General features: G+C 40.1%; 1 protein-coding gene and 1 long non-coding RNA gene across 13 annotated transcripts in view; both read left to right on the forward strand.

The window, feature by feature from the left end:
* The window catches only part of macf1a (microtubule actin crosslinking factor 1a), a 431888-nt gene that overhangs the window by 168454 nt on the left and 238504 nt on the right, over positions 1–24930 (forward strand). For all 12 annotated transcript variants that reach the window (XM_034161160.1, XM_034161171.1, XM_034161172.1 and 9 more), the window contains exon 2: positions 766–827. In XM_034161160.1, coding sequence (XP_034017051.1) covers positions 766–827 — 62 coding nt within the window. The remainder of the gene's footprint in view (positions 1–765; positions 828–24930) is intronic.
* Positions 1176–4131, forward strand: LOC117502143. Its single transcript, XR_004558195.1, has 3 exons — positions 1176–1478; positions 3249–3251; positions 3988–4131. It is a non-coding gene; the product is annotated as an uncharacterized LOC117502143 (long non-coding RNA).

Genomic DNA, 24930 nt, shown 5'->3' on the forward strand with positions numbered 1-24930 from the left:
CTGAATTCACGTTTGTGAAAAAAGTATGTTGTTTGGGGTATCGTAGGCTTTCATTTGCCAACATTTTTCCACCCACTCCAGATGTAGGTCATGGTCTCAAACATCCAAAGGGATATTGATTACACAGCCCATGATCTGGTGCACCTCTGGTTCCTGTTCAATACTATTATGATTCCACATTCCTGTTGGGCACATCGGCTTTGACCCTGGGCAACTTTCAGTGGTCAGACAAATAGTTTGGCGCCAATATTGAAGGTTGGTCAGCTAGCTGTGGATGAAGTGATTTAAATTTTTAAATAATGTATGAAACATCAAGGCCACACAGAACCACATGATGTCACTGAATCAGAATGACTTTGCGTCACTGTGTCAGACAGCAGGCGCAACAGTTGCACAGTTTGAGAATTTTTTTTCTTGTTGGTTTGTTGTAGGAACAGCTCTGTTTGTAGCAGCTTTTATTGTGCATTGTTAATATATTAGAACATTTGCGTGTCTGTTTGTCTTCTGTTGAGAAGAGAAACACCTGTTGCTTGCAGTGTACTTGCTGCAGAGATGCCTGGAGCTGATCCATGTTTGTATAACGTTTGATCAGTAGTTTTGACACCAGTTGGGATGAACAACCTGTTGCCACGGATGTAACGTGCACACTGCTTTACTGTCCTGAGCTCAGCCTCCATGATACATTAATCACTCTGGCTGCACAAACCATGTTGGTTTATGTAATTAACCTCTGGTTTCTTTCTGTCTTCATTTCACCTCCTTCAGATGAGCGGGACCGGGTCCAGAAGAAAACTTTCACAAAATGGGTCAATAAGCACCTCATTAAGGTATGTACCACTTAGGGCTGCAACAAAGGATTATTTGGATCATCAGTGAATCTGATGGGGGTTTCGACACGATTAATCTGATTAGCGGGAAATTTTTTACAAATGTGCCAGGGAAACAATTTTTCTCTCCTTCCATTTATTTAACAAGAGAACATTATTTGAAAACTTAAAATACTTGAAAATCAACAAATCATCAAATGTCCTTTGGCTGTTGAAATCTAAAATAATAAAGAATAAAACAGTTTATAATAAAAAACAAAAATAATTATTTCAAATCACATTGCTTTATCAAAGTGCTGCGTTGCCATAAAACAACATTGAAACATATAAATGTTATAAAATATATGGTGAAAGAGGTGTTTTTGTTGCTGAAAATGAGCAATTAGCATAACCAGTTAACCATAAAACCTTAATCAAAAACTGTAGCCTGACTCATTATATGTGCAACATTCTGTGTAACTTGTAAACTGTGATCATTTCACAGACACATGTGACTCATGTCTCTTTCTCTAAAATTGTATTGTAGCATTATTAGTTATTATTACTATTATTATTGTTGCTATTATTATTAATGTATAAATAAAATAAATAAATAAATAAATAAATATTATAATCTGTAATACATTTGGCTCTTTTGCGACAACAAACTTAGTCTATGGGCCGATACCAGAAAGATGCACTTTTGTTGCACCCCCCCCTTGTAACTTTGGTTTGATGGTTTCAGGTGATTCCCTGGTCATATGAGATAACATTTCTACTTGTTGTCATGCGCACAAACAGAGCGAACCTTTTGACAACAGCCTTTTTTGACGGAAGGGTCAGCAAAAAAAACGATTTACTGTTTATCATGATTATATCAGTCCTGAGGGCTTAAACGTGTTTTCCCTTCTTATAGATGCATTCTGGTGCTTACAAATCATAACACATGTTTTTGCATATTTGAACCAAATTTGGTCTAGTTTTGGGGTGGCAATATATGATTTCTTGATCAATTTTCACAAATTCCTTCAATTTTTATCATCAAGTTTGCAAAACTGTGTTACCTTAGTTCCATTTGTCCGTTTTAATGATGTTTGATGTTACTACAATGTTTTGATACTATTCCAGATGTTTTATTGAGAAGAAAACACCTTCATGAGGTTGTGACAGATGCCAGGCATTCCATAATTATCACTTTGTAAGAGGTGGGGGGTGGGGGGTGGGGGTCAGCGAAAATACACCACAATACAGGTTGGGCTGTATTAACCTGTAACTTGATTTTTGATTTGTAGCATTGTCAGAAACACTTGGACAAGCATAATGCATCCTTAAACAGAAGTCAGAGTATTGAAACAAAAACTGAATCATATTTCAACAAAAAGCTAATTCTTTCACTCATTGAGCCCTATTTTAAGCTAAGCCGCCTAAAACACCAATGTTTACACATTCAAACACATTGTTTAAATAAACAGATCAATTCTTCATATTATAATAGTCACTAGTCAAGCAGAAAAATGTCAGTCACTATCATCTTCATCACTCCAATCATCAGAGCAAGTGTCCTTGGCATTAGTACACTCTGTGCACCCACAGGCATCAGTACATGCCATAGCATTCTTATGGCATGAACACCGACCTCCCACACAGTAATCTTTCTTGCAGTTGCAACTAATCAATTGCAAGAGTACCTTTGGGGCTGGTTGCTGATCCATCCAATGGATGGAGAGGTGTCCATCAGTCAAATCCCAGCTATGCCCATCTGGACTGGGAGTTGGCGCATGTGCCTGGAGAGACCTGTGCCAAATGCATGCCTGGTAGTTGGCACATTTGACATGGTACTTCAGAGCATCTTTGGTCGGTGGTAGATGACTGGTTTGTGCGTTTTTGCTGCAGAAGAGTTTGTAGCGTACACCATCTGTGTCTTCTCCACTCTGTCCATACAGAGAGCAGACAAATTAAGCACACCCCTGCTGTAGGGTATCATAGGAGTTACCAACCATCTTCATGGCTTCGCACAGACCTGCGTCTGACTCCATCAGCTGGAATGCTTGCTTCTTTCCCTTAACGACAAAAGCACTTGTGCTATCACATCCTGTGAATGCATGCAATCCTGGTAGTGCTTGGCACATGTCTTGACCAAGGGATTCTCAGACAGCAGTCATGTCAATGTACCTCTCTCGCTGCTTAGTTCCAGTACAAAAGAGAATCCTGGCATCAATTTGGTGGCTGAAAGTACAGGCTAGTACAGCAACATCGGTATCTGGTGATTTGATCACAGCAGTCATGTCCATTGGATGATGCATGGCTGGCATGTAGCAGCATGCGGGTATCTGCTTTTGTATCTGCTTTTAATACAAAAGGTAAACAAGTTAACTACAACACTTTCATGGCATCTGACATCTCTCAACTAATATTCAGCAATGCTATGTTTCTGAAGTAAAGAATGTTTACTTACCTATACTTAGTCTTAACTACACGTCAGTCTGTGTTACCGTCCAAAAGTATTGTAGTTTTATAAATGTACAGCTATGATTCTCCATATTCTGTGAAACAAAAAAGCCTGGAAACAAAAACAAAGCCTGGAAATATTGTCTTAACTATAAATGCAATATTTGCATAGAAAGCTAAAAAGATAGCAAAATTGCCAGGTATTATGCAGTGCGTGGCATCTGACTAAACCTCATGAAGGTGTCTTCTCAATAAAACAACGGGAATAGTATCAAACATTGTATTAACATCAAACATCATTAAAAAAACAGACAAATGGAACTATGATAACAGTTTTGCAAACTTGATGATAAAAATTGACGGAATTTGTGAAAATTGATCAATAAATCATATATTGCCACCGAACAACCAGACCAAATTTGGTTCAAATATGCAAAAACACATGTATTATGATTTCTAAGCACCAGAATGCATCTAAAAGAAGGAAAAACACGTTTAAGTCCTCAGGACTGATATAATCATGATAAACAATAAATCAGCTTTTTTGCCGATCCCTCCGTCAAAAATGGTTGTTGTCAAAATGTTCGCTCTGTTTGTGCGCATGACAACAAGTAGAAATGTTATCTCATATGACCAGGGAATCACTTGAAACCATCAAACCAAAGTTACAAGGGGGGTGCAACGAACTTGTTTTCAAGAGCCTTTTCTGGAATTGGCCCATAGACTATCTGAGCCATTAATTATTATACAGAAAACAAATGCACAAACATGTTGAAATGCCAGCAGCTTAATGCTAACTTTAACATTGAAAACGCCATAGGCATGCTAAAGTGTTAGCATCGTCATTAGCATAAAATACATCTATCAACTGTTTCAAAAGACCATAACAGGTCAGTTTAACATAAAAAAAGGTAATTATTCCTCACAGACATATGCTCTTTAGGGTTTTAGTGGAGAAAAATTAAGATAAAGCGAAATAAAACAAATGAAACCAACGAAGCAGCAGCTCAAAGCACTACTTCATTGGTTCAAGATTCAAAGCAAAGCTCGATTGATTATATGGAAGAAACGAAACATTTGCGGTAAAACAAAGTTATTTAGCAACTAATCGATGACTAAATTAGTTGACAACTATTTTAATAATCGATTAACTCGATTTGTTTCAGCTCTAGTACCACTGAGTTTAACTGGTTTTCATGTTTGGGCTTTCTGGAAATGTTGAATGGTTTGTTGGGTTTATTTCACATTTAGCAATAATGTAGAAATCACAAAAAACAAAGCTGAGGTTTTGACACATGTCACTGTCAATAAAATAAAGAATAATTAAAAAAAAACTGACTTGGCTTTCTCTAGTAGAACAGACAGCTTTGGCTGGTCCCCTCCTTCTCCGTACACATGAAAAAGGAGGCGGGCACACAGCAGTGAGTTCCTCCATTTCACTGGCTGAAGAGCTTGTAAGACTGGCTCATTCCCGCCTCCTCTTTTGCTATTTTGCTAATATTGTACACATATTTATTTCCGCAGCATAAAATTCTATTCGTGAATAGTTTTTACTTCTAGTATTAAGTATTTTTTTTTCTCAGTGACATGCAAAAGTAAAGCACAACAGCAAAAAATAAATAAAATGTCTCAACTGCCTGTGTCCAGGCAGATTTTTGCCCAGAAGTGACATGACTTTGCTGCTGTGTGCACGGAGCCAACAGGTAGCTCAGCAGGATAAGGAGCTAGACTTCCCATATGCAGACCTGAGTTTGATTCCCGGTCGTGGTGTGTCTGTTTTCTGGAGCTCGGTGAACTTTGAAACACACCTTTGCTCCTCCCATGCTTCCATGCTGGCGATGGACCCTTCCTTTCCCAATCCTGACATTTTGGAGAGATTCTTTCTGTTTTTACCCGGAAGTGTGCTGAGCGTGCAGCAGGCTGTCAGAAATTGTCAGACTTCAAAGTGGGTCCTAGCATTCTTAAATTGAGGGATTGGTTGATCTAATGACTCTGTCAGAATGCTGTTGTGACTGTCTCATTAATTCATCAGGAGGTCAAACTCCAGTGTGTTAATCCAGTCCCTCTGACTGTGCAGGTCCTTTTACTCATTTGACAAAGAAAATAAACTAAATGTCTTAATGTTTAATGATGCATGTTATTTCTGTGGTGTAATATATTAAATTATTCATCAGCAAGCTTTGTTAAAGATGCTGCTCAAGTAAATGTCTTTCATCTGAGAGACTTTTAAATGGATATAAGTAAATGACACCAAAGTTATAACTTCCTAAGTTGCAGTTTTGAGACCATTGTTCCACGTTGTTTCCCTCATTTAGCTGTTTGTGATCTTTAAAGTAACCTGTCAAAAATTGCCCAACAGCACAAAAATATATATAAAACATGAGTTGAAACACTTCATGTCAAACATGGACGCCACCTGAAGTTCAGAGTGCAGTGAAACGCGACTGGTACCATGAACGTGTCTTAGGAACGCAGTGCAAGCATGAGGGGGAAACTGCTTGTGTAGTGACAGAAGAGAGAGGGAGAGAGCAGACCTTCCTCAGATGTGAAGGATTCATAGTACAGACCAAAACCTATTGGTGTAAAAAAACAAAACCATAAAAGATGTACTCTACTGCTGCGGCACACGTTCACCTGAAGCCACGTCTGTCACTGTGCCATGCACAAACATCTGTGCCAAGGAGGGGACTGCAGCCTATTTCTGGTCACGTGAGCTTGGATGCACACGTCTGTCTGGCTCCGTAACTCTGAAACAAATATTGTTGGAGTGGCCAAACCAGCGGCTGTCAGCCCGCAAACAGCTGCGACAGACAACCAACTGCTAGCTGTTAACAGCAGTCATAGTCAATCAGAGACTGTCTCTGACCCTAACCCTGTTAAAAATGCAACTGTTTTCTCTAAGATATATGATTTTGATGAACTATTAAACCAGTTCATCTCCCATGAACCCTAACTCAGTTTACTTACAACAGCTCAGATGTATAAGTGATTTCAGAGGACCTTACGCTCCTCTATCCGTCCTGCAGTCCAGAAAGTCAAAAGCAGATTGTTGCTGCTGGAGCCAGATTAAAACAGAATCCATTGTTTTAAAGCTTTGGGGAAAAAATATCTCATTCACATGTCTCAGATATGCTTAATGTTTCTGAAATCATCTTAAGTTAGTCTGCTTTCCATTGTACAGAAGAGCTTAAGTCAGTTTACTGCAATTGACAAAAAAGAAGCAAATCCTCCCATTTGAGAAACTACAACATCCTATTTAGCATTATGTGTTTGTCATTATTTGGAATAGTTCCCCATTAATTTGCTATCAATCAGTGATTTCTATGTATCTATTCTGTGCAAAAAATGATTTACAAACTGACTCGAGGTGGTAAAGTGCAACACAAACTGCTCTTTACGTTATTGCACATTCTGACACAGTACGCTCATTATATTGACAAAGAATGCAAAGCTTGTGCTTATTGAAGCACTTGAGCTTTTAGTGAGGTGAGAAGAGGATGTGGTGGAAAAATGGTGAGGGTGTGATATGGGAGTGGAAAAGAGATGGGAGCGGAGGGTGATGTCATCAGATGGACAGCATAGTGAGTGAGAGGACAATAAGGAGATCTTGTCACACCCATGAGGAATATCTGGTGTTGGTGCCAGATGTGATATTCCACTGAGAGGACAATAAATAACTCGATGTGCTTCAGCATAGAGAAAAACTGTTCAGTCTCTAAATCTCCATTGGAGGAAAGGTGAAAGAAAACATAAGCAGATAAAACATGGTTATGTAAGACGAAGAGGCACAAAGACTGCAGGATAATCTCTGCTTTCCGCTTGCCAGCAGGTGACATCATCGCTCATAGTTTTTGTTCTGTTTTAGCTGCTCAGGTGTGCAGAGTGTTTATAGGTGTGTAGAGTATAAAAGCCTGCCAGTGTAAATGCCATGCACGGACACACTTTAACACAGCAGTGTTTTTGAACTGATGACTAAATCAGATCACTTGGATGAATAGGAAGCAGGAGACCTGTCAGCTGAAAATGACTCAACACTACAAAATGAAAAATGAATGAAATTAAGAAAGAAATGAAAAGCTTGAATATGTATTTAATTAATCTTTTATGTGCTGTTAAATCACCAAAAGGTGTATACATTGTAGAGGTAACTAGATCTAAATCACTTACAGAGCATGGCGATGCCACGCCAATATTTCAAATCAGGCATGTGGAGAAAATGTTGTGTTTGACACTGTCTTGAGTCAGACTGAGATTTGATCAGTTGTTGGATTATCTGTTCCACTTGGTAGCAGAGTTACAGACCTTCAACTTTCTGAAGCTTCTCTTGACTCAGTCTGACCTCATATTGTTCCAAAGTCTGCATTAAATATTGTTTAATCTGGCCCAATATTAACTTAATTGATCAAAAATCACATATATGTAATTAAGCTGCAGTCAAAAGGAAATTAACTGTTTTTAGATGAGATTAGATGCCTTTATCGTCACTATACTACTCAAGATACAGTGAGATTGCAGGTGCCCTTCACAATAAACTGGTCAACATGAACGCACATAAAATAAAAGTCCTATATACACATGCGCACACATAAAAACATGGAAAAAAAAATACCTAAAAGTGGCACAGCAGGTAGTTGGCTACAGTGTGCAAAGTTGAGGATTTTATTCAGAGTTTGTATGGCTTGGAAGTAGAAGCTCTTGAAGAGGTATTAAATTAATAAATATTTTAATAATGGTTTTGAGTCTTTTTTCCTGCCCAGATTCTCTGATTTCAGCTTTTTAAATGTTTTTTTTTTTTCTTCTTCACTAGTTTATTAGTTCTTCTGACAGTAAACTGTATCTATTTGGATTGTGGACAAAATAAATCATTTTGTCTTGAACTTTGGCATCAAACGATGACTCAGTTAATTCTGGCTTAGATACTAGGATCACTTCCTGGTCCTTTTTGTGTGAAGTTTGCATGTTCTCCCTGTGTCTGTGTGGGTTTCCTCCTGGGGCTGTGGTTTCCTCCCACAATCAAAAACGTGTTTAGTTAGGGTCTGCTCCTTTCTCTGCCCCTGACCAAGGTAGCGTCTCTACTAGGGGTCGACTGATTATCAGCCCGGCAGATATTTAGCATTTTTGCAGATATCAGTGTCCGCCATTTAGAATTGCCGTTATGCCGATACGACGGTTTATTTTTGCAGCGCTGGATATTGTTCCACCTTTCAGGTGCTGTATACGGTAGCTTCCTGAGCTCCAGCACACAGCTGAAAGCAGTGTCTCTCACCCTCTGAGTAAAAGAAAAGACTTCATCAAAATCCGTCATTAAATAATCCACAGTTCCTCCTATGTCCGTAGCTGCTGTTACATTCAGAAATTAATGGTTTACTTTTCAGATTAAAGGCTTCGTGCTTACAAAAAGCTCCGGGGGGTGTTTCACTCATTTTTACATGAAAACAAATGTTAATAGTTTTCATGCAACAGTTTACAAACTGTACAACCTGTTTACTGTTTATAAACGATCACATGATTGTTTGCAAACAGCAGACTTTAGCACTAAACACTCACTGAAAACAGTGGAGCGGATTAACAATCAAACTATCATCTTCAGCACACAGTCACAATTTGTGAAAGAGTTTTCATCAAGGTTTTTTAGGGTTTGGAGAGCAGATTTAACAATGAAATCAGTCCAGGTTCAGCTGTTGTTCAAAAAAGATTATTAAAGGAGTTATATTTTACAAAAAAGGTATTGCAATTCCACTGAAAAATGTTGACAGAAAAACAAAAACAAGATGACAGATAAACGAGATAAATGTATGTAACTACAGTTCTAAGAATTCCAGATGACCGCCAGAGGGCGGTGCTTTAGCACTTGGAATTTTCCATGTGTGCATGCGCAGAGATTGAGCCTTATACCAGCAAAGTCACGCCAGTAGGTGTGATCTGGGTGACATCAGCGATAGTATATGAGAGCACGTTACCCAGCATTCAGTTCTTTTGGAATCTATCACCTAGACTGAGTGACAACCAACTCTGCCGGTCATCCGGAATTTATAGAACCATAGTTACATACGTAACTCTCGTTCTATTTTATTCCTCCTGACTGCCAGAGGGCGGTACTTTAGCACCTGGATGACCTTATACCAATAATATATCTGTCGCCACAGGGTGACGAGCAGCTACATTAACTCTGTAGAAGCGGGCAAAAGTACAGGAGGAAGCCCCTGTTGCTGCAGTACAGATGCCAGTAAGTGGCACACCTCTTAAGGCAGCCCAGGACTTGGATATGCTTCGAGTTGAATGACATTTCACTGGAGGAGGTTGACTGTAACCGTTCCTGCAGGCTTGCAACATAGCGTTAACAACCCACTGCGACAGTCTTTGCTTGGGCAAGGTGTAGCCCTTCCTGGGGCCCCCATAGCAGACAAACAGAGCATCAGTTTTGTGAAACGCGGCTGTCAATTCAGTAGAAAGTCTAAGTGCGCGACCAGGGCACAACAGACTAGAATTAGCTTCTGCTGTAGATTGAGGGGTAAAGACAGCCAAGGCAACCAGCTGGTTAGCATAGAAGGGTAAAAATGTCTTTGGTTTTAAAAAAGGAGGGGTTTGGCCATAGAGTAACTCCTGACCCATCAGAATTCCAACTAACACCGTTGTCAGCAATTGACAAGGCACAGAGCTCGTCAGTGCGCTTTGTGAATGAAAGAGCAAGGAGAAATGCCGTCTTAATTGACGGCCAGCTGTGGTCACTGGCACCCAGTGGCTCAAATGATGAGCATAAATCCTCAAGAACAAGTGGAAGATCCCACGATGGCATACGTGCAATCCTCGCAGGCCAAAGGCTAAGAGCACCGCTCAAAAAGTGACATCAGAGGGTGCGAGCCTATTGATCGACCATCTCCCATAATGTGGCGAGCAGAAACAGCAGCTACATAAACTTTAATTGTAGACACAGAAAGACCGCTGTCAAACAACGATTGATGATAGCTCAGTAGCAGCCAGATCACAATCAAGGGGTACAGGTTAAGTAAATCTTTGTTATATGTGATTTACAATGTAATGTCTTACCAGTGAACAATTTGCATGTTTGTTAGTTTCGTGGTACTGAAATGAACCACAATGCACAGTTTGGTGAAATTTGCAATGTTCTTTTTAAAATTATGGTGTATTATTAAACAACTAGAAACCATTGTTTTGATGTTAGTACTACGAAGAATGTATCTTATATGCAGAAAACCTTCGGCAAACAATGTTTAATACTTACGCAAGTTAAATTTGGTTGTTGGATTGGTAATGTGTGATTTGTATTTTACTTATTGCTGAGAAGCAACACTGATATGGCCGATTGTTGTATTCATGTTTGTCGTTATGAAATCAATGTTTTTCATGTCATTGACAGAAAATGTTCTATTTTAAAGTAAATATGCATATTTCTGAATGACCATAACACTGTTATTTGATACGCAATGACACTGATTAATAGAAATAGATTTTGTGATCATTGTCTTGATAAATTCTGGATTTATGTCTCGAGAAATATGACCCTTAATATTTCCGTACACGACTATTTAAATGGTTTAGATTGATGTACAACCACTGGCAAAAATTATGGAATCACCGGGCTTGGAGGATGTTCCTTCAGTTGTTTAATTTTGTAGGAAAAAAAAGCAGATCACAGACATGCCATAAAACTAAAGTCATTTCAAATGGCAACTTTCTGGCTTTAAGAAACACTATAAGAAATCAGGAAAAAAAAAATGTGGCAGTCAGTAACGGTTACTTTTTTAGACCAAGCAGAGGGAAAAAAATATGGAATCACTCAATTCTGAGGAAAAAATTATGGAATCATGAAAAATAAAAGAACGCTCCAACACATCACTAGTATTTTGTTGCACCAACTCTGGCTTTTATAACAGCTTGCAGTCTCTGAGGCATGGACTTAATGAGTGACAAACAGTTCTCTTCATCAATCTGGCTCCAGCTTTCTCTGATTGTTGTTGCCAGATCAGCTTTGCAGGTTGGAGCCTTGTCATGGACCATTTTCTTCAACTTCCACCAAAGATTTTCAATTGGATTAAGATCCGGACTGTTTGCAGGCCATGACATTGACCCTATGTGTCTTTTTGCAAGGAATGTTTTCAGTTTTTGCTCTATGGCAAGATGCATTATCATCTTGAAAAATGATTTCTTCATCCCCAAACATCCTTTCAATTGATGGGATAAGAAAAGTGTCCAAAATATCAGCGTAAACTTGTGCATTTATTGATGATGTAATGACAGCCATCTCCCCAGTGCCTTTACGTGACAAGCAGCCCCATATCATCAATGACTGTGGAAATTTACATGTTCTCTTCAGGCAGTCATCTTTATAAATCTTATTGGAACGGCACCAAACAAAAGTTCCAGCATCATCACCTTGCTCAATGCAGATTCAAGATTCATCACTGAATATGACTTTCATCCAGTCATCCACAGTCCACGATTGCTTTTCCTTAGCCCATTGTAACCTTGTTTTTTTTCTGTTTAGGTGTTAATGATGGCTTTCGTTTAGCTTTTCTGTATGTAAATCTTGTTTCCTTTAGGCGGTTTCTTACAGTTCGGTCACAGACGTTGACTCCAGTTTCCTCCCATTCGTTCCTCATTTGTTTTGTTGTGCATTTTCGATTTTTGAGACATATTGCTTTAAGTTTTCTTTCTTGACGCTTTGATGTCTTCCTTGGTCTACCAGTATGTTTGCCTTTAACAACCTTCCCATGTTGTTTGTATTTGGTCCAGAGTTTAGATACAGCTGACTGTGAACAACCAACATCTTTTGCAACATTGCGTGATGATTTACCCTCTTTTAAGAGTTTGATAATCCTCTCCTTTGTTTCAATTGACATCTCTCGTGTTGGAGCCATGATTCATGTCAGTCCACTTGGTGCAACAGCTCTCCAAGGTGTGATCACTCCTTTTTAGATGCAGACTAACGAGCAGATCTGATTTGATGCAGGTGTTAGTTTTGGGGATGAAAATTTACAGGGTGATTCCATAATTTATTCCTCAGAATTGAGTGATTCCATATTTTTTTCCCTCTGCTTGGTCTAAAAAAGTAACCATTACTGACTGCCACAATTATTTTTCCTGATTTCTTATAGTGTTTCTTAAAGCCAGAAAGTTGCCATTTGAAATGACTTTAGTTTTGTGTCATGTTTGTGATCTGCTTTTTTCTACAAAATTAAACAACTGAATGAAGATCCTCCGAGGCCGGTGATTCTATAATTATTGCCAGGGGTTGTAGTTTAGCAATATTATTTCATTGAAAAGTTCAAATTTCTTTAGTAACAACTAAAATTATATTTACATGCAACAGCTGATATTTAGTGTAAATCAGCAAGGCTGATTTGGAATTCAGATTTGCAAAATGTAGTGTCCGTACACCATGTAGTGTCTGTACACCAAGATATTTTGCACTGCAAGTCTGGTCTACAAACATAGAAACTGGTTGTATTAGAGTTACAATAAATAATGCAAAGCTTACTTCCATCCTGTAATGTATGTAACATTCAAGTGTATATGAGAAAACATATTTTCCCTAATAAAGAAACACCACATAATTATATGTTGCGCCCACCCACCCATTCCCCTGCCCTTCACACCCCCCAACACGCATGCACGCACGCTAAAGATCATTTCAGGTTGGTTCTGGGTTGATATATACATCACATATTTAAATAACAGCACCTTATCATTTAACAAATGATGAAATTGTAGTGTCCGTACACCACACTTTGGAACAAAAAACGTGCATTTTGAAATCAGCTCTAGCTTTTCAGGAAGTGAAGTTACGAAAAAGACATTTTGGCATTTATTAGACAACACCTTTAATAATTTTTTCTGAGTGTAAATAATTTAATATAGGAACATCAAGTTTCTACATTTGGTGTACCCCACTGGTACCCCTTGATTGTGATCTGGCTGTAGCACTGGCACAGGATAATGTTCAGGGTCCACGCCTTGCGTACTGCACCAGCGGGTAAGAAGCTTCCATCTATTGCCGTGTAATGCTCTAGTGGAAGGCGCACAGGCATTCAGTATAGTCTGCATGACAGCTTGATCACAAGAGTTCAACATGGAGTATGTCCCTTCAGGGGCCACACATACAGTTGAAGATGCTCTGGGTGAGGATACCAAATGTCCCCGTCCACCTGCAACCAAAGGTCCCTCCTCTTGGGACCTGAGGTGAGTCGGAATCATGGGGTACTGTGTCCTGCCCTGCCAGTATGGGGCTACTAGCAACACTGTGTGATTGGTCAAGCATATTCTGTATAATATCAGTATGATCAACAGAAGAGGAGGAAATGCGTATAGAAGACTGGCCGACAAAGGGTGAACCAGTGCATCCTGGCCCAGTGGGCTATGGGGTTCTGAGAGAGACAACCACAGGCGACAGTGTGTTGTGGCGTTAGAGGCAAACAGATCGACTTCTGCCTTGCCAAACCTGTCCCAGATCAGTTGAACCGCATCCAGGTTGAGGCACAGTGTAGTTCTACACACCTGGCAGATGCACAACCCTGAGACTCAGCATGTGAGGCAAATCCCACTGGAGAAGTTCCTGGGCTTCTCTCAGGGAATGAACACGCCTCCTTGATGGTTTATATAGTATGCTGTCTATGTTGTCCAACCAAACAAGCATGTTTCCCCTCTAGGGCAGGAGAGAAATGGCTCAGGGCTAAGTGGACAGCATACATCTCTAGCACCTCTGATCATTCTGTGGTTCCACACTGCACCCCAGCCAGAAAGTGAGGCATCTGTTTGAATGACCTCCCAGCGGCAGGGTAGAGAGGCCAGAGGAACACTGTGTGTTAACTCACTTTTCTCCCAGGGGCGAAGATGTTGGACAGACTGAGCTGGAAGATGCGCAGTCCTGTGTTGATGCAGTGTGGGGTTGAGGTCCAGGCTGTTGAGCCAAATTTGTAAGGGGCGCAAGGACAGGAGTCCCAGAGGCATGACTGCTGACATTGGTGTCAGTTTCCCCATGAGCTGGAGGAGCAGACCGTGACTCAGTCTGGCATTCCTGCGAACATGATAGACCAGAGTGAGAATGTTGTCCATCCTTCGCGGGGATGGGCAAGCAGTCATTGCCAGTGAGCCGAGCGCCATGCCATAAATGTTACCTGTTGGCATGCGGTCAAGGAGCTCTTTGCGAAGTTCACAGTGAGCCCTACCTGTGACACGTGTTGCAGTAGGGTGCGAGTGTCAAGTAATTGCTACTGGCTATGTGCACATACCAACCAATTATCCAAATATGGAAGAATCCGTATCCCATGACCCTGCAAGGGTGAGAATGCTGCTGCCACGCACCTGGTGAAGGTACGGGGAGTGAGTGATAGCCCAAAGGGGAGGACTCTGAACTGGTACACATGTCTCTCGAAGGCAAACCGGAGGAATTGCCTGTGGTGAAATGACACTGGGATGTGAAAATAGGCATCCTTCAGGTGCACACTGGTAAACAAGTCCCCCAGCCAAATTGCCTGGAGAACTTCCGTTGTGTGGCGCATGCGAAAATGCAGCACTTTCACATACTGATTTAAGTTTAAGGTCGAGGATAGGAAGCCACCATCCTTTTTTGGAACTACAAAATAAGTTGAATATCACCAATTCAAAACACCCCCTTAGGTGTGGTCCTGCTGTGTGGCTCCTTCCTTCAAGAGCTCGAGAATCTTCTGCCTGAGAATAAGACCTGTCTGTCTGTAACAACTGTGACTTTTACACCATTGAACTTGGGAGGACAATGATTGAACTGAATATTGTAACCCCTGACCAACGTGTAAATCACTTTGATCCGAGACCAATTCCTGCCCCCTACTGGGCATCAGACCCGACTACTGCAGGCCCATGATCATTTTGAGGGGCGAGCAAGATGGGCCTGTCCTTCACAGAGGCCAGGCGGCCATTTTTTGGTGGTCCACCCATGGGTGGCCAAAAGGTAGACAGCTGGGTGGGCTGATGCGGTAGACCCCAGTTCCAAGGAGCATGCCCGTTAGCTGGAAGTAAGCCACCTGTGCATTAGGTTGGCGCCTGGGAGTGCGCTGTAATTCGGCAAATTTGCTGCCAAGACTTGTTAGCCTGAACAGCACATTCCAGGGTCTGATGGACCACAGCGCTGAAAACCTGACCTGGGATAACAGGCAGAGTGCATAGTGATCTCCTGCAAGCTTCAGACAGAGGGGATTGAACCAGTCAGTCTGCCAAGTTCACGTGACATGTAGGCAAAAGCTCGGAGCGATGCATCACTCAGGCTCTGTCGGTCAGTGTCAGCTCCATTATCCTGGAGAGACAGGGAAAGGGCATGGTGAGATGGCGAGTTCCCCAGATGGCCAATTCGAGCTGCAGTATCATAGCTCTTGCAAAGGAGGTCATCAGTGATTCTACATTGAGGTAGTGGGCAACCACATTAGCATCGCACACAGTAGTGGTAAAAAATCAACGCGCACTCGAGCCACAATTGTAGTAAAATAGAATTACTCACAAAGAGCTGAGGCCAATTCAATCGAAAACCTGCAGCAAGCGTGGTTACTTACCCACAGCGGTAAGCAGAACAGAGTAAAGAACTTGTGGTCTTGCAGCCTCTGTAGGGCACGTATGCGCAGCTCCAGGCATGGAAGGTTGCGAGGCTCTGGTCAACAAGCGATCCGAAAAGTTCGACCTTCTGCTTTTCATGCGAGAGATGGAAAAAGAACCGAATGCTGGGTACTGTGTGCTCATATACTGTCGCGGACGTCACCCAGGTCACACCTACTCGCGTGACTTTGTTGGTATAAGACTCGACCTCGGCTCATGTGCGCATGGAGTAATCCAAGTGCTAAAGCACCGCCCTCTGGTTGTCAGGAGGAATGAACTAGAATTTCCTGACACAGCTCTTTAACCTTTTAAATGTTATTTATGACCTATGCATAACATAAAGTGACATGAAATATAACAGCAATATGAAATGTATATCATTTACTTTAAATTGCCTCAAGTTATGGCTCTCACTGTAGATGACAGAACATTACAAACCTTGAATTACTTTAATTTATTCTGCTTCACATAGACCCATTGATGTCTGAGATGAGCCTATCATATTGGAGCAAATGGCCCCTAACCATAAGCCTATACCAATCACTGCTTTTTGATTTGTAATAAAGTCCCTCCCACAGCACTACTTGATTTGTTAGATGTCGCAAGCTCCAGTGCTGAAGGCTGCTGTCCTCACAGAGGGGCATAGAATAAGATAGCAGTGTTCAGACTGGAGCTGTCAGTTGTATTTATGTATTTGTTCATGTGTTCAACTTCATCATAATATTATTTTTAGCTCCTTGCACTTTGTGTAAAGGATATTTTGAAAGGATCTGTGAATTAAATATATGCTGCAAAACATTTCAGGAAAGGTTTGTGTTAAGAGTGTGTTATACTAAATTTTGACACCTTTTTGACACTTTTTTTACTGCAAGCAAATATTGTCCTCAAATGTTTTGGTATTGGAGCTTGAAGACTCTATATTGGTTGACCCCTAGTCTCTACATCTGGAGTTGGTCCCCTGGTGCTGGACTGTGGCTGACCACTGCTCCTTGTGGTTGGACTTTGTCTAACTGTAGGATGGGTTAAATGCAGAGGACTAATTTGTTTGCATGTATGTATAATGACAATGAAGGTCTTCCTTCTTAATCGAGACAAAATTAACAGAATAATCAGTAATACAACCCCTGGCAAAAATTATGGAATCACCGGCCCCGGAGGATGTTCATTCAGTTGTTTAATTTTGTAGAAAAAAAAAGCAGATCACAGACATGACACAAAACTAAAGTCATTTCAAATGGCAACTTTCTGGCTTTAAGAAACACTATAAGAAATCAGGAAAAAAAAATTGTGGCAGTCAGTAACGGTTACTTTTTTAGACCAAGCAGAGGGAAAAAAATATGGAATCACTCAATTCTGAGGAAAAAATTATGGAATCATGAAAAACAAAAGAACGCTCAAACACATCACTACAGTCTCTGAGGCATGGACTTAACCCTTTACCTACTGAGGCTATAAATGGACGATTGGTTGTAATTTTTTATTATAGCAATAAAATTAAGAAATAATGTTCTATGTTTGTGTGCTTTGGTACCCTTTTCCAAGAGTACCTGAATTTCAATTATATTACACCTGATTAACTATTTATACACATTATTTGTAAGTTTTAGCATTTAAAATGAGAAACACAAAAACGAACTTGATTTTTTTTTTGTGAAAAATGATTATGTAAAGGAAGTTTGGATTTCACATTTTTAACAGGAAGCTGTAAGTGTTTACAATCATTAATTTTGTGTGTATAGAACTCAGTGCAGAAACAGTGCAAAAGTAAACATTTTACAAGGTGAAAATATGCAAAAAGTCTTTTTAAAGTGCAGAACCAAACAATATGAATAACAACAAAGTGCAAAACTATATATAAATATATCAGTTATCTGTATTATTAAAATGTGCAATAAATCACTCATTTGATCACTCATTTTGTGCAAAATTATACAATATGAATAAAACAAAGTGTCAAACTATACACAAATATATAACCAAGAATCAAAATTAGATGTAAACTACATCAGTCCATTGTCAGTGTGGTACTGTTTGTAACAGTTTCTGTCTGGCTGAAGACAGAGGCCAATTTTACAGTTTGCACATCCAGCAGGTTGACCTCTTGCAAACCTTGCAAGAACGCCGCCCCTTTGTGGATCGCTGGCAAGTTGGATTTCCACTGCTTGTTGGCACCGGGCAGTGGCTTGTGGCTGATGGAGCCATCACACCCACACAAACACGCACACACACCTTCACAAATGACACTAACACCCTGCGTTTTCCTCAGAAATTACTACATTTATGTTTGCTGTCTGTCTCTGTACTTTTCTGTCACTTTTGCGCTCTTTTTCATACTTTTCCCTCGTTTCAAAAGTCACCGAACGCACTTTACCATAATATATGCAACATATACCATACTGTTGGAAAGCACGGGTTCTTGGCTTGCTGTCAGTGTTGAAATTTTTCAGATTGAGGGCTTACATGAGAACTTACGGTAATGAGAATCAGCGGCGCACTAGTGTGAAACTTCCGTGTTTTTCCTCTGCATTATGATGTCACAGGCTTACGTTTACCGTAATACACCATATATCATTGGAAAGCCCTTGGTGTTAGCTTAACAATGCACTTTGAATCATTCGGATTGGACAAACTATGGCGGAGTTATGGAAAAAAAAAATACGCATATGGAAAATATGGCGTGGGCGCCATCGCCGTAGATAAAGGGTTAATGAGTGACAAACAGTACTCTTTATCAATCTGGCTCCAACTTTCTCTGTTCGCTGTTGCCAGATCAGCTTTGCAAGTTTTCTTTAACTTCCACCAAAGATTTTCAGTTGGATTAAGATCAGGACTATTTGCAGGCCATGACATTGACCCTATGTGTCTTTTTGCAAGGAATGTTTTCAGTTTTTGCTCTATGGCAAGATTCATTATCATCTTGAAAAATGATTTCATCATCCCCAAACATCCTTTCAGTTGATGGGATAAGAAAAGTGTCCAAAATATCAACGTAAACTTGTGCATTTATTGATGATGTAATGACAGCCATGTCCCCAGTGCCTTTACCTGACATGCAGCCCCATTTCATCAATGACTGTTTAAATTTACATGTTCTCTTCAGGCAGTCATCTTTATGAATCTCATTGGAAGGGCACTAAACAAAAGTTCCAGCATCATCACCTTGCCCAATGCAGATTCGAGATTCATCACTGAATATGACTTTCATCCAGTCATCCACAGTCGTCGTTCCTCATTTGTTTTGTTGTGCATTTTCGATTTTTGAGACATATTGCTTTAAGTTTTCTGTCTTGACACTTTGATGTCTTCCTTGGTCTACCAGTATGTTTGCCTTTAACAACCTTCCCATGTTGTTTGTATTTGGTCCAGAGTTTAGACACAGCTGACTGTGAACAACCAACATCTTTTGCTAACATTGCGTGATGATTTACCCTCTTTTAAGAGTTTGATAATCCTCTCCTTTGTTTCAATTGACATCTCTCCTGATGGAGCCATGATTCATGTCAGTCCACTTGATGCAACAGTTCTCCAAGGTGTGATCACTCCTTTTTAGATGCAGACTAATGAGCAGATCTCATTTGATGCAGGTGTTAGTTTTGGGGATGAAAATTTACAGGGTTATTCCATAATTTATTCCTCAGAATTGAGTGAGTCCATATTTTTTTCCCTCTGCTTGGTCTAAAAAGTAACCGTTACTGACTGCCACAATTTTTTTTTCTTGATTTCTTATAGTGTTTCTTAAAGCCAGAAAGTTGCCATTTGAAATGACTTTAGTTTTGTGTCATGTCTGTGATCTGCTTTTTTTCTACAAAATTAAACAACTGAATGAACATCCTCTGAGGCCAGTGATTCCATAATTTTTGCTAGGGGTTGTATTACTGTTTACACACACACACGCACACACACACACACACATATATATATATATATATATATATATATATCCCCCAACAAAAGATTGCCACAAAATCATTTCTGTAATTCTTCAGCAGCTTATCTGAATTTTAGATTTGTTTGTTTGTGTCATGTCTGTGGTCTGCTTTTTTTTTCTACAAAATTAAACTGAATGAACATCCTCCGAGGCCGGTGATTCCATAATTTTTGCCAGGGGTTATAAGAAGCATTGTTAGTTGCATGGCTATAGCATCTAAATATTTCTGTTACCTGCGTGCATCTGCATTAAGTTGGGTCACCAGACTAGGAATATCCTTTGATTTAGGAATTAGGAATATTCTTTGAGTTATGCTGCTTTTGGTGTGAAACTACGAGAGAGAAAAATCTTCACAGCTGTCTGACCCTGATTTATCTTTTATATGTCAACATGTCGGAGCAGTGACGTCTTTCTTTTTATGTTCTTTTAACATTCATATGACAGCTGCCACAAACACGCAGAGCAGAAAAACATGGATTATGGAGCGCCGGTTTAAACTCAGCCATTCATGCTGGATCTTAAATGTGAGGTTGGCAAATGTTTCAGCACCAGTCAGAACGAATGAGGATTCTGTTGTTTTTGATAAGCTGCTGAGGTCGTCAGATTGGAGTGGAGTTCACACCGGGACACGAGCAGCGTCACGTTTGCAGTCAGAGTTGGATGCAACGCGCCATCCTGTCATCCTGTTAACACGTTTCATCATCTTGTGTCTGAAGCGGCTGATGTCATCCATCCCAGCAAAGGGAACGGCAGATGAGCGACTCCTAACACTCAAAATCAGTTCTAACTTTTAAATCAGACTGACTGACTGTCAAACCTCTGACACTCCAGCTCAGAGACAAGTAAAACACTAAGGGTGTAAAAAACAAAACAAAACCCATCTTTTTTATTTATAATTTTTGTGTTGGGTTGAGAATGAAGACCTCTGAAGTACATTTTTGACTCTGTCGCCCCCTGGTAAAGCGTGACAGTATGGTGATTGTTCTCAGCTCAAAACTGAAATTAATATTGTGCATGTTGTCTGTGTGAGTATTTTTGCAGCAGGACTTTTAAATACTTTAGGGAACAGAACTCAACCTTTGTTGCCAGCGTGGCTTTATTATTATTTTTTTCCCTCCTGCTGTCTGTCTGGATGTTGGTGAAGGTCACGAGCTGCTTACACTTTGCTTTCACCTACACGTTGCAGTTCGGTGCTTTAACCAAACTGATCACTGATTCCAGATTTCACTGAATATAGACTGGTGATCTGCAGTACAGAAACCATCCACAGAAAAGTAAATATGTCTGTTTTTTAAATCTTTCATTTTTGTTTTCTTTTTTGAAACCTTTGACAGACCTGTTTAATTTGGGGTGTTTTTATTCAGTAAATTATTTTATAATAAAAAATACTTATTCCTACACTTTGGAGAAAGCCTCAGTGTGTACCCAGTAATGGACATCCTGTCTAGGGTGTACCCCGCCTCATGTCCTATGACTGCTGGGATAGGTTCCAGCACCCCATGACCCAAAGCAGTCTAATCTTATTTAGCCAACTAAGCTCACTTAATTGACTAACTGATGTTGGTTGTTGCACAAAGCGCTTAGTCGGGTAAAGTTTTTAGCCTGGTTACAGAGAAGGCTAATCTTATTTTAGTTGACAAAACATCAGTATCTTACCTCAAAAATGGTGGCTATCATGTACCACCACTTGATGGAACAGTCAAGAGCACCCCTACGTCGCTCGTATTTCTCCAAAATTAGAGCTTCCTCTGCTTTTGACCATGGTTGTAGCAGATGACTGTCATGATGTGTTTGTGACAGTTCTCACATTAGCCACTGGGTGTCGCTGTTATGATGAGCAGCGTTGTGTGCACAAAAAGGCTTGATGGAAGTGTAGAAGAACTGTTAAGCAAAGAGCTAAGCATGTCGTTCTGCAGTTCGTATGTGTCCGTAAATGTTAATAAAGCCAGTTAATGAAACAAACGCTGGATAGTTCATGATAATGACCAACCCAGAAGTAAACAAAACTTTCACGCTGGAGGCATTTCTTGGTAACGTTGCTTGCGAGCCCGCTGTTCCTGTGAAAAATCGTTGTTTAATGTAAGATGGCTAATCTACAAGTTTAGCAGTCAATGTGAAACTGTGATTAGACTGATCATTCTGGGCAACTAAACGTAGTTGACTAAGTAAATTTATGAAAGCGGGCCCTGTAGTTTAACATAGTAAGTCAGAAATGGTAAGTGATGTCATCGTGTAAAACTCCAAATTAAAACTGCAAATAATGAAGATGAACTGAATAAAATTTGGTGAACTTTGATGCATCAGCTCAATGCACAAATAATGTGGTTTCCTTATGCAGTGTAACACATACATGCCTGTGACGTGTCTGGGCTTATTACAGATACCTGCGTGCTAAAAATTAGGAATAGTTGTGCTTGAAGTTGCAAAGTTACATGAAATGAGTGCGCTTGTCAGTTTCTCGATCTGTTTCCCACCAAGGCGACTGCTGCTTGGAATTAATAGCTGTGGAGATGGTGCATAATCTAACCTGTACCCAACAAAGCCTCTCTGCCCTCACTCAGGTCTTCTCGTAATCCTGTTTCATTCTTAAATTAGTTTTGACCGCTTTCTGCAGAGATGAGCATCTCATCCTGTCATACGTTTAGTGTCACAGTCAATCAGCACCTGTATGTGCACATTAAGTGCATTTGTCACTTTGTTTAAAGTTACAGTGTATAGGAATAAGTGTCATCTCGTGATGAGATTGCAGATTGCCGTTGCTGGTCATGATTTTATTTCACCAAAGAAGTGAAATATGGAGCCTTTGAACTAGATTTTTTTTTTTTCCCATCTGGTTTATTCCGAACAGAAACAGTATTTTAACATTTCTGCTTTTGGTTTCCACCCCAAATTTGACATTGTCATATCGGTTAGAACAAAAATATAGTTCCCAAACCGATTAATAACATTCCATGTCATCTGTGGGGCACTGAAAATGGTGTATAGACCAGTCCTGTATGTGGCACTGGAACGCTACAAAAAACTAGAGAAGACTGCAGTAGAACATGCACATAAGGAGTTAATCAGTGACGCAGCAAAGGCTACACCTTTCCAAAGTGGCACAGTGAGTAAAATAATAAACCCTTTCAAGAGGAAGTGAAGCAGTGTATTTGTTTATCTTTCAAAAACACATGGTGCTCTGTTGCTCTCCGCCTCACAGATGAAGCGAAATGATGCGCACTTTCAGTGAATCAAGTTTAAAGATTAAAAAAATTGGCTTATTCAGATTATGTTGAGAGTTTTCAGCAAAAATGTGCACAGTGGATTTATCAATGCAGCTTTTGTGGAAAAGCTGCACTGCACAGCCAGTTTTTCACTGGCTGCGCTCACTTGCACACATAGCCACTCTGCTGAGGATTTTGCTGTCCCCCTGCGCTTATGGTCCAAGAAAATTCAAAAACTCATTATAACATGAAAAAAATAAATGATTACCCGGGAAAATGGAGCACAGCACCGTTATGCCATTGCTTAGGGAGAGCCCTGAATGCTAATACTCGCCGTTTCTAATATTAGCTTTAACCCTCTGTGATCTAGGGTGTAATTGGCTGTTTTTGAGTACTTTTGGTTTTATCTTCATAATTTACTTTTCCTTGTTTGGTGTCATTTCTTTCAGCGCGACTTAACCTGTGTGACTTTACAGTTTTTCTATCATTGTGCCATACTGTATTAACACGTGGAGCTAAATTCACACAAAAACATAAATTCCGAATATTAAAAAACATGATTAGCAAACCATTTTTATTACTTAGATTGCAAATATAAATGGTAAATTTCAACAACATATGTACAAATGTAGCAAATAATTATATACAACTATTTACATTAAAATACGGGAAATACTTCAGGCCTTTTTTGTACAACTATTTACAAAACAAGAACATGCCACAAATTATTTGTCACTCAAAAAACAGTTCCTGTCCAACACAAGATAGAGGGGACACAGGCCTGACCAGGTGGTCAGTAGGAGTGTCACTCCTCTTGTTGTCCAGCTGGAGGCAGTGTTGGCCTTTGGCATCTGCCTTTGGTGGCTTTTTGGCCAGGATCTCCTCAGCAACGAAATATGTGGGTTGGTGATCGTTTTTGATTTGTTTGTCATGAATTTTTCCATCAATGAGGTGGAAGTCATGTTTTTTTTCCTGCAACTGCTGTGGATTGAGAGAGAGCAGAGCAAGGAAGTAAAAGTCCTGTTTGCTGTACGTTTTTGTAAAAACATGCACCAAAAATGACATATTTAGGACAAAGTATGGTGGAAATTATTAATCATGATTCAAGTTATACTAGGCCTATCAACACAATTTAAAAACTGGTATATACACTGAATAAAACTATAAATGCAACACTTTTGTATTTATTCCCATTTTTATTGTGGCCAGCCTAAGGCGCAAATTATTGTTGAAAATAAACATTTTCTGTCTTGATGGTTTCTCATCGCTTGCGTAGTTCCCGTACATCAGCATTCTGCTTGACTGTCGTCTAACTTCGTCCGACCTCCCAAGTCTGACGTCTTGCATGAACATTGACAATATCTGAATGGATCAGTAAGTAAAGATCCAATGAGCTGAACGTGACTCGTCTATGTGTGGGACGAAAAGCAAGTTGTCTTACAGAAACAATAGTAGCAAGAATGTTTTATCAACTACTGTAACTATTTATGCACGTTCCAGCTGTCTCTGAATGGAACGTGAGTGTGCGCATGCACGTTGCAGCCATCTGTGGCTGGAGAGGCTGTGCGCACAGCTCCAATTGGCTGTGGTGCACCACAAATGGCTGTGTGCATGTACGCATGCCACCTGTGGCTGGAACATGCATGTGTGTGTGCACACGTTCTTGTCCTGAAGACAAAACTATTGTCAAGACGACCAGATCTCGCAACTGCAGGTGCTGTGGAGAGAGCAGAAATGATCACAGGCTGGCTGCTGAAATGATCACAGGCTGGCGCTCAGTCTGATGCCTGCTGTCAAGTCACGTCATTATGAATGTTTTGATTTTGTTTAAAGCATCAAGGTCACTGTTTGCTTTGTTTTTCTTTTGTTAGTTTTGGTTTTGTTTAATTATTTTATGTGCTCTGGAGTCACAGGCTTTTCTGTGATGGGAGAAGTGCTGGCTCATTCGTCCACTTTTTTTTTT

This window comes from Thalassophryne amazonica, chromosome 20, assembly GCF_902500255.1.
Source record: "Thalassophryne amazonica chromosome 20, fThaAma1.1, whole genome shotgun sequence".
NCBI classification, from domain to species: Eukaryota; Metazoa; Chordata; class Actinopteri; order Batrachoidiformes; family Batrachoididae; genus Thalassophryne; species Thalassophryne amazonica.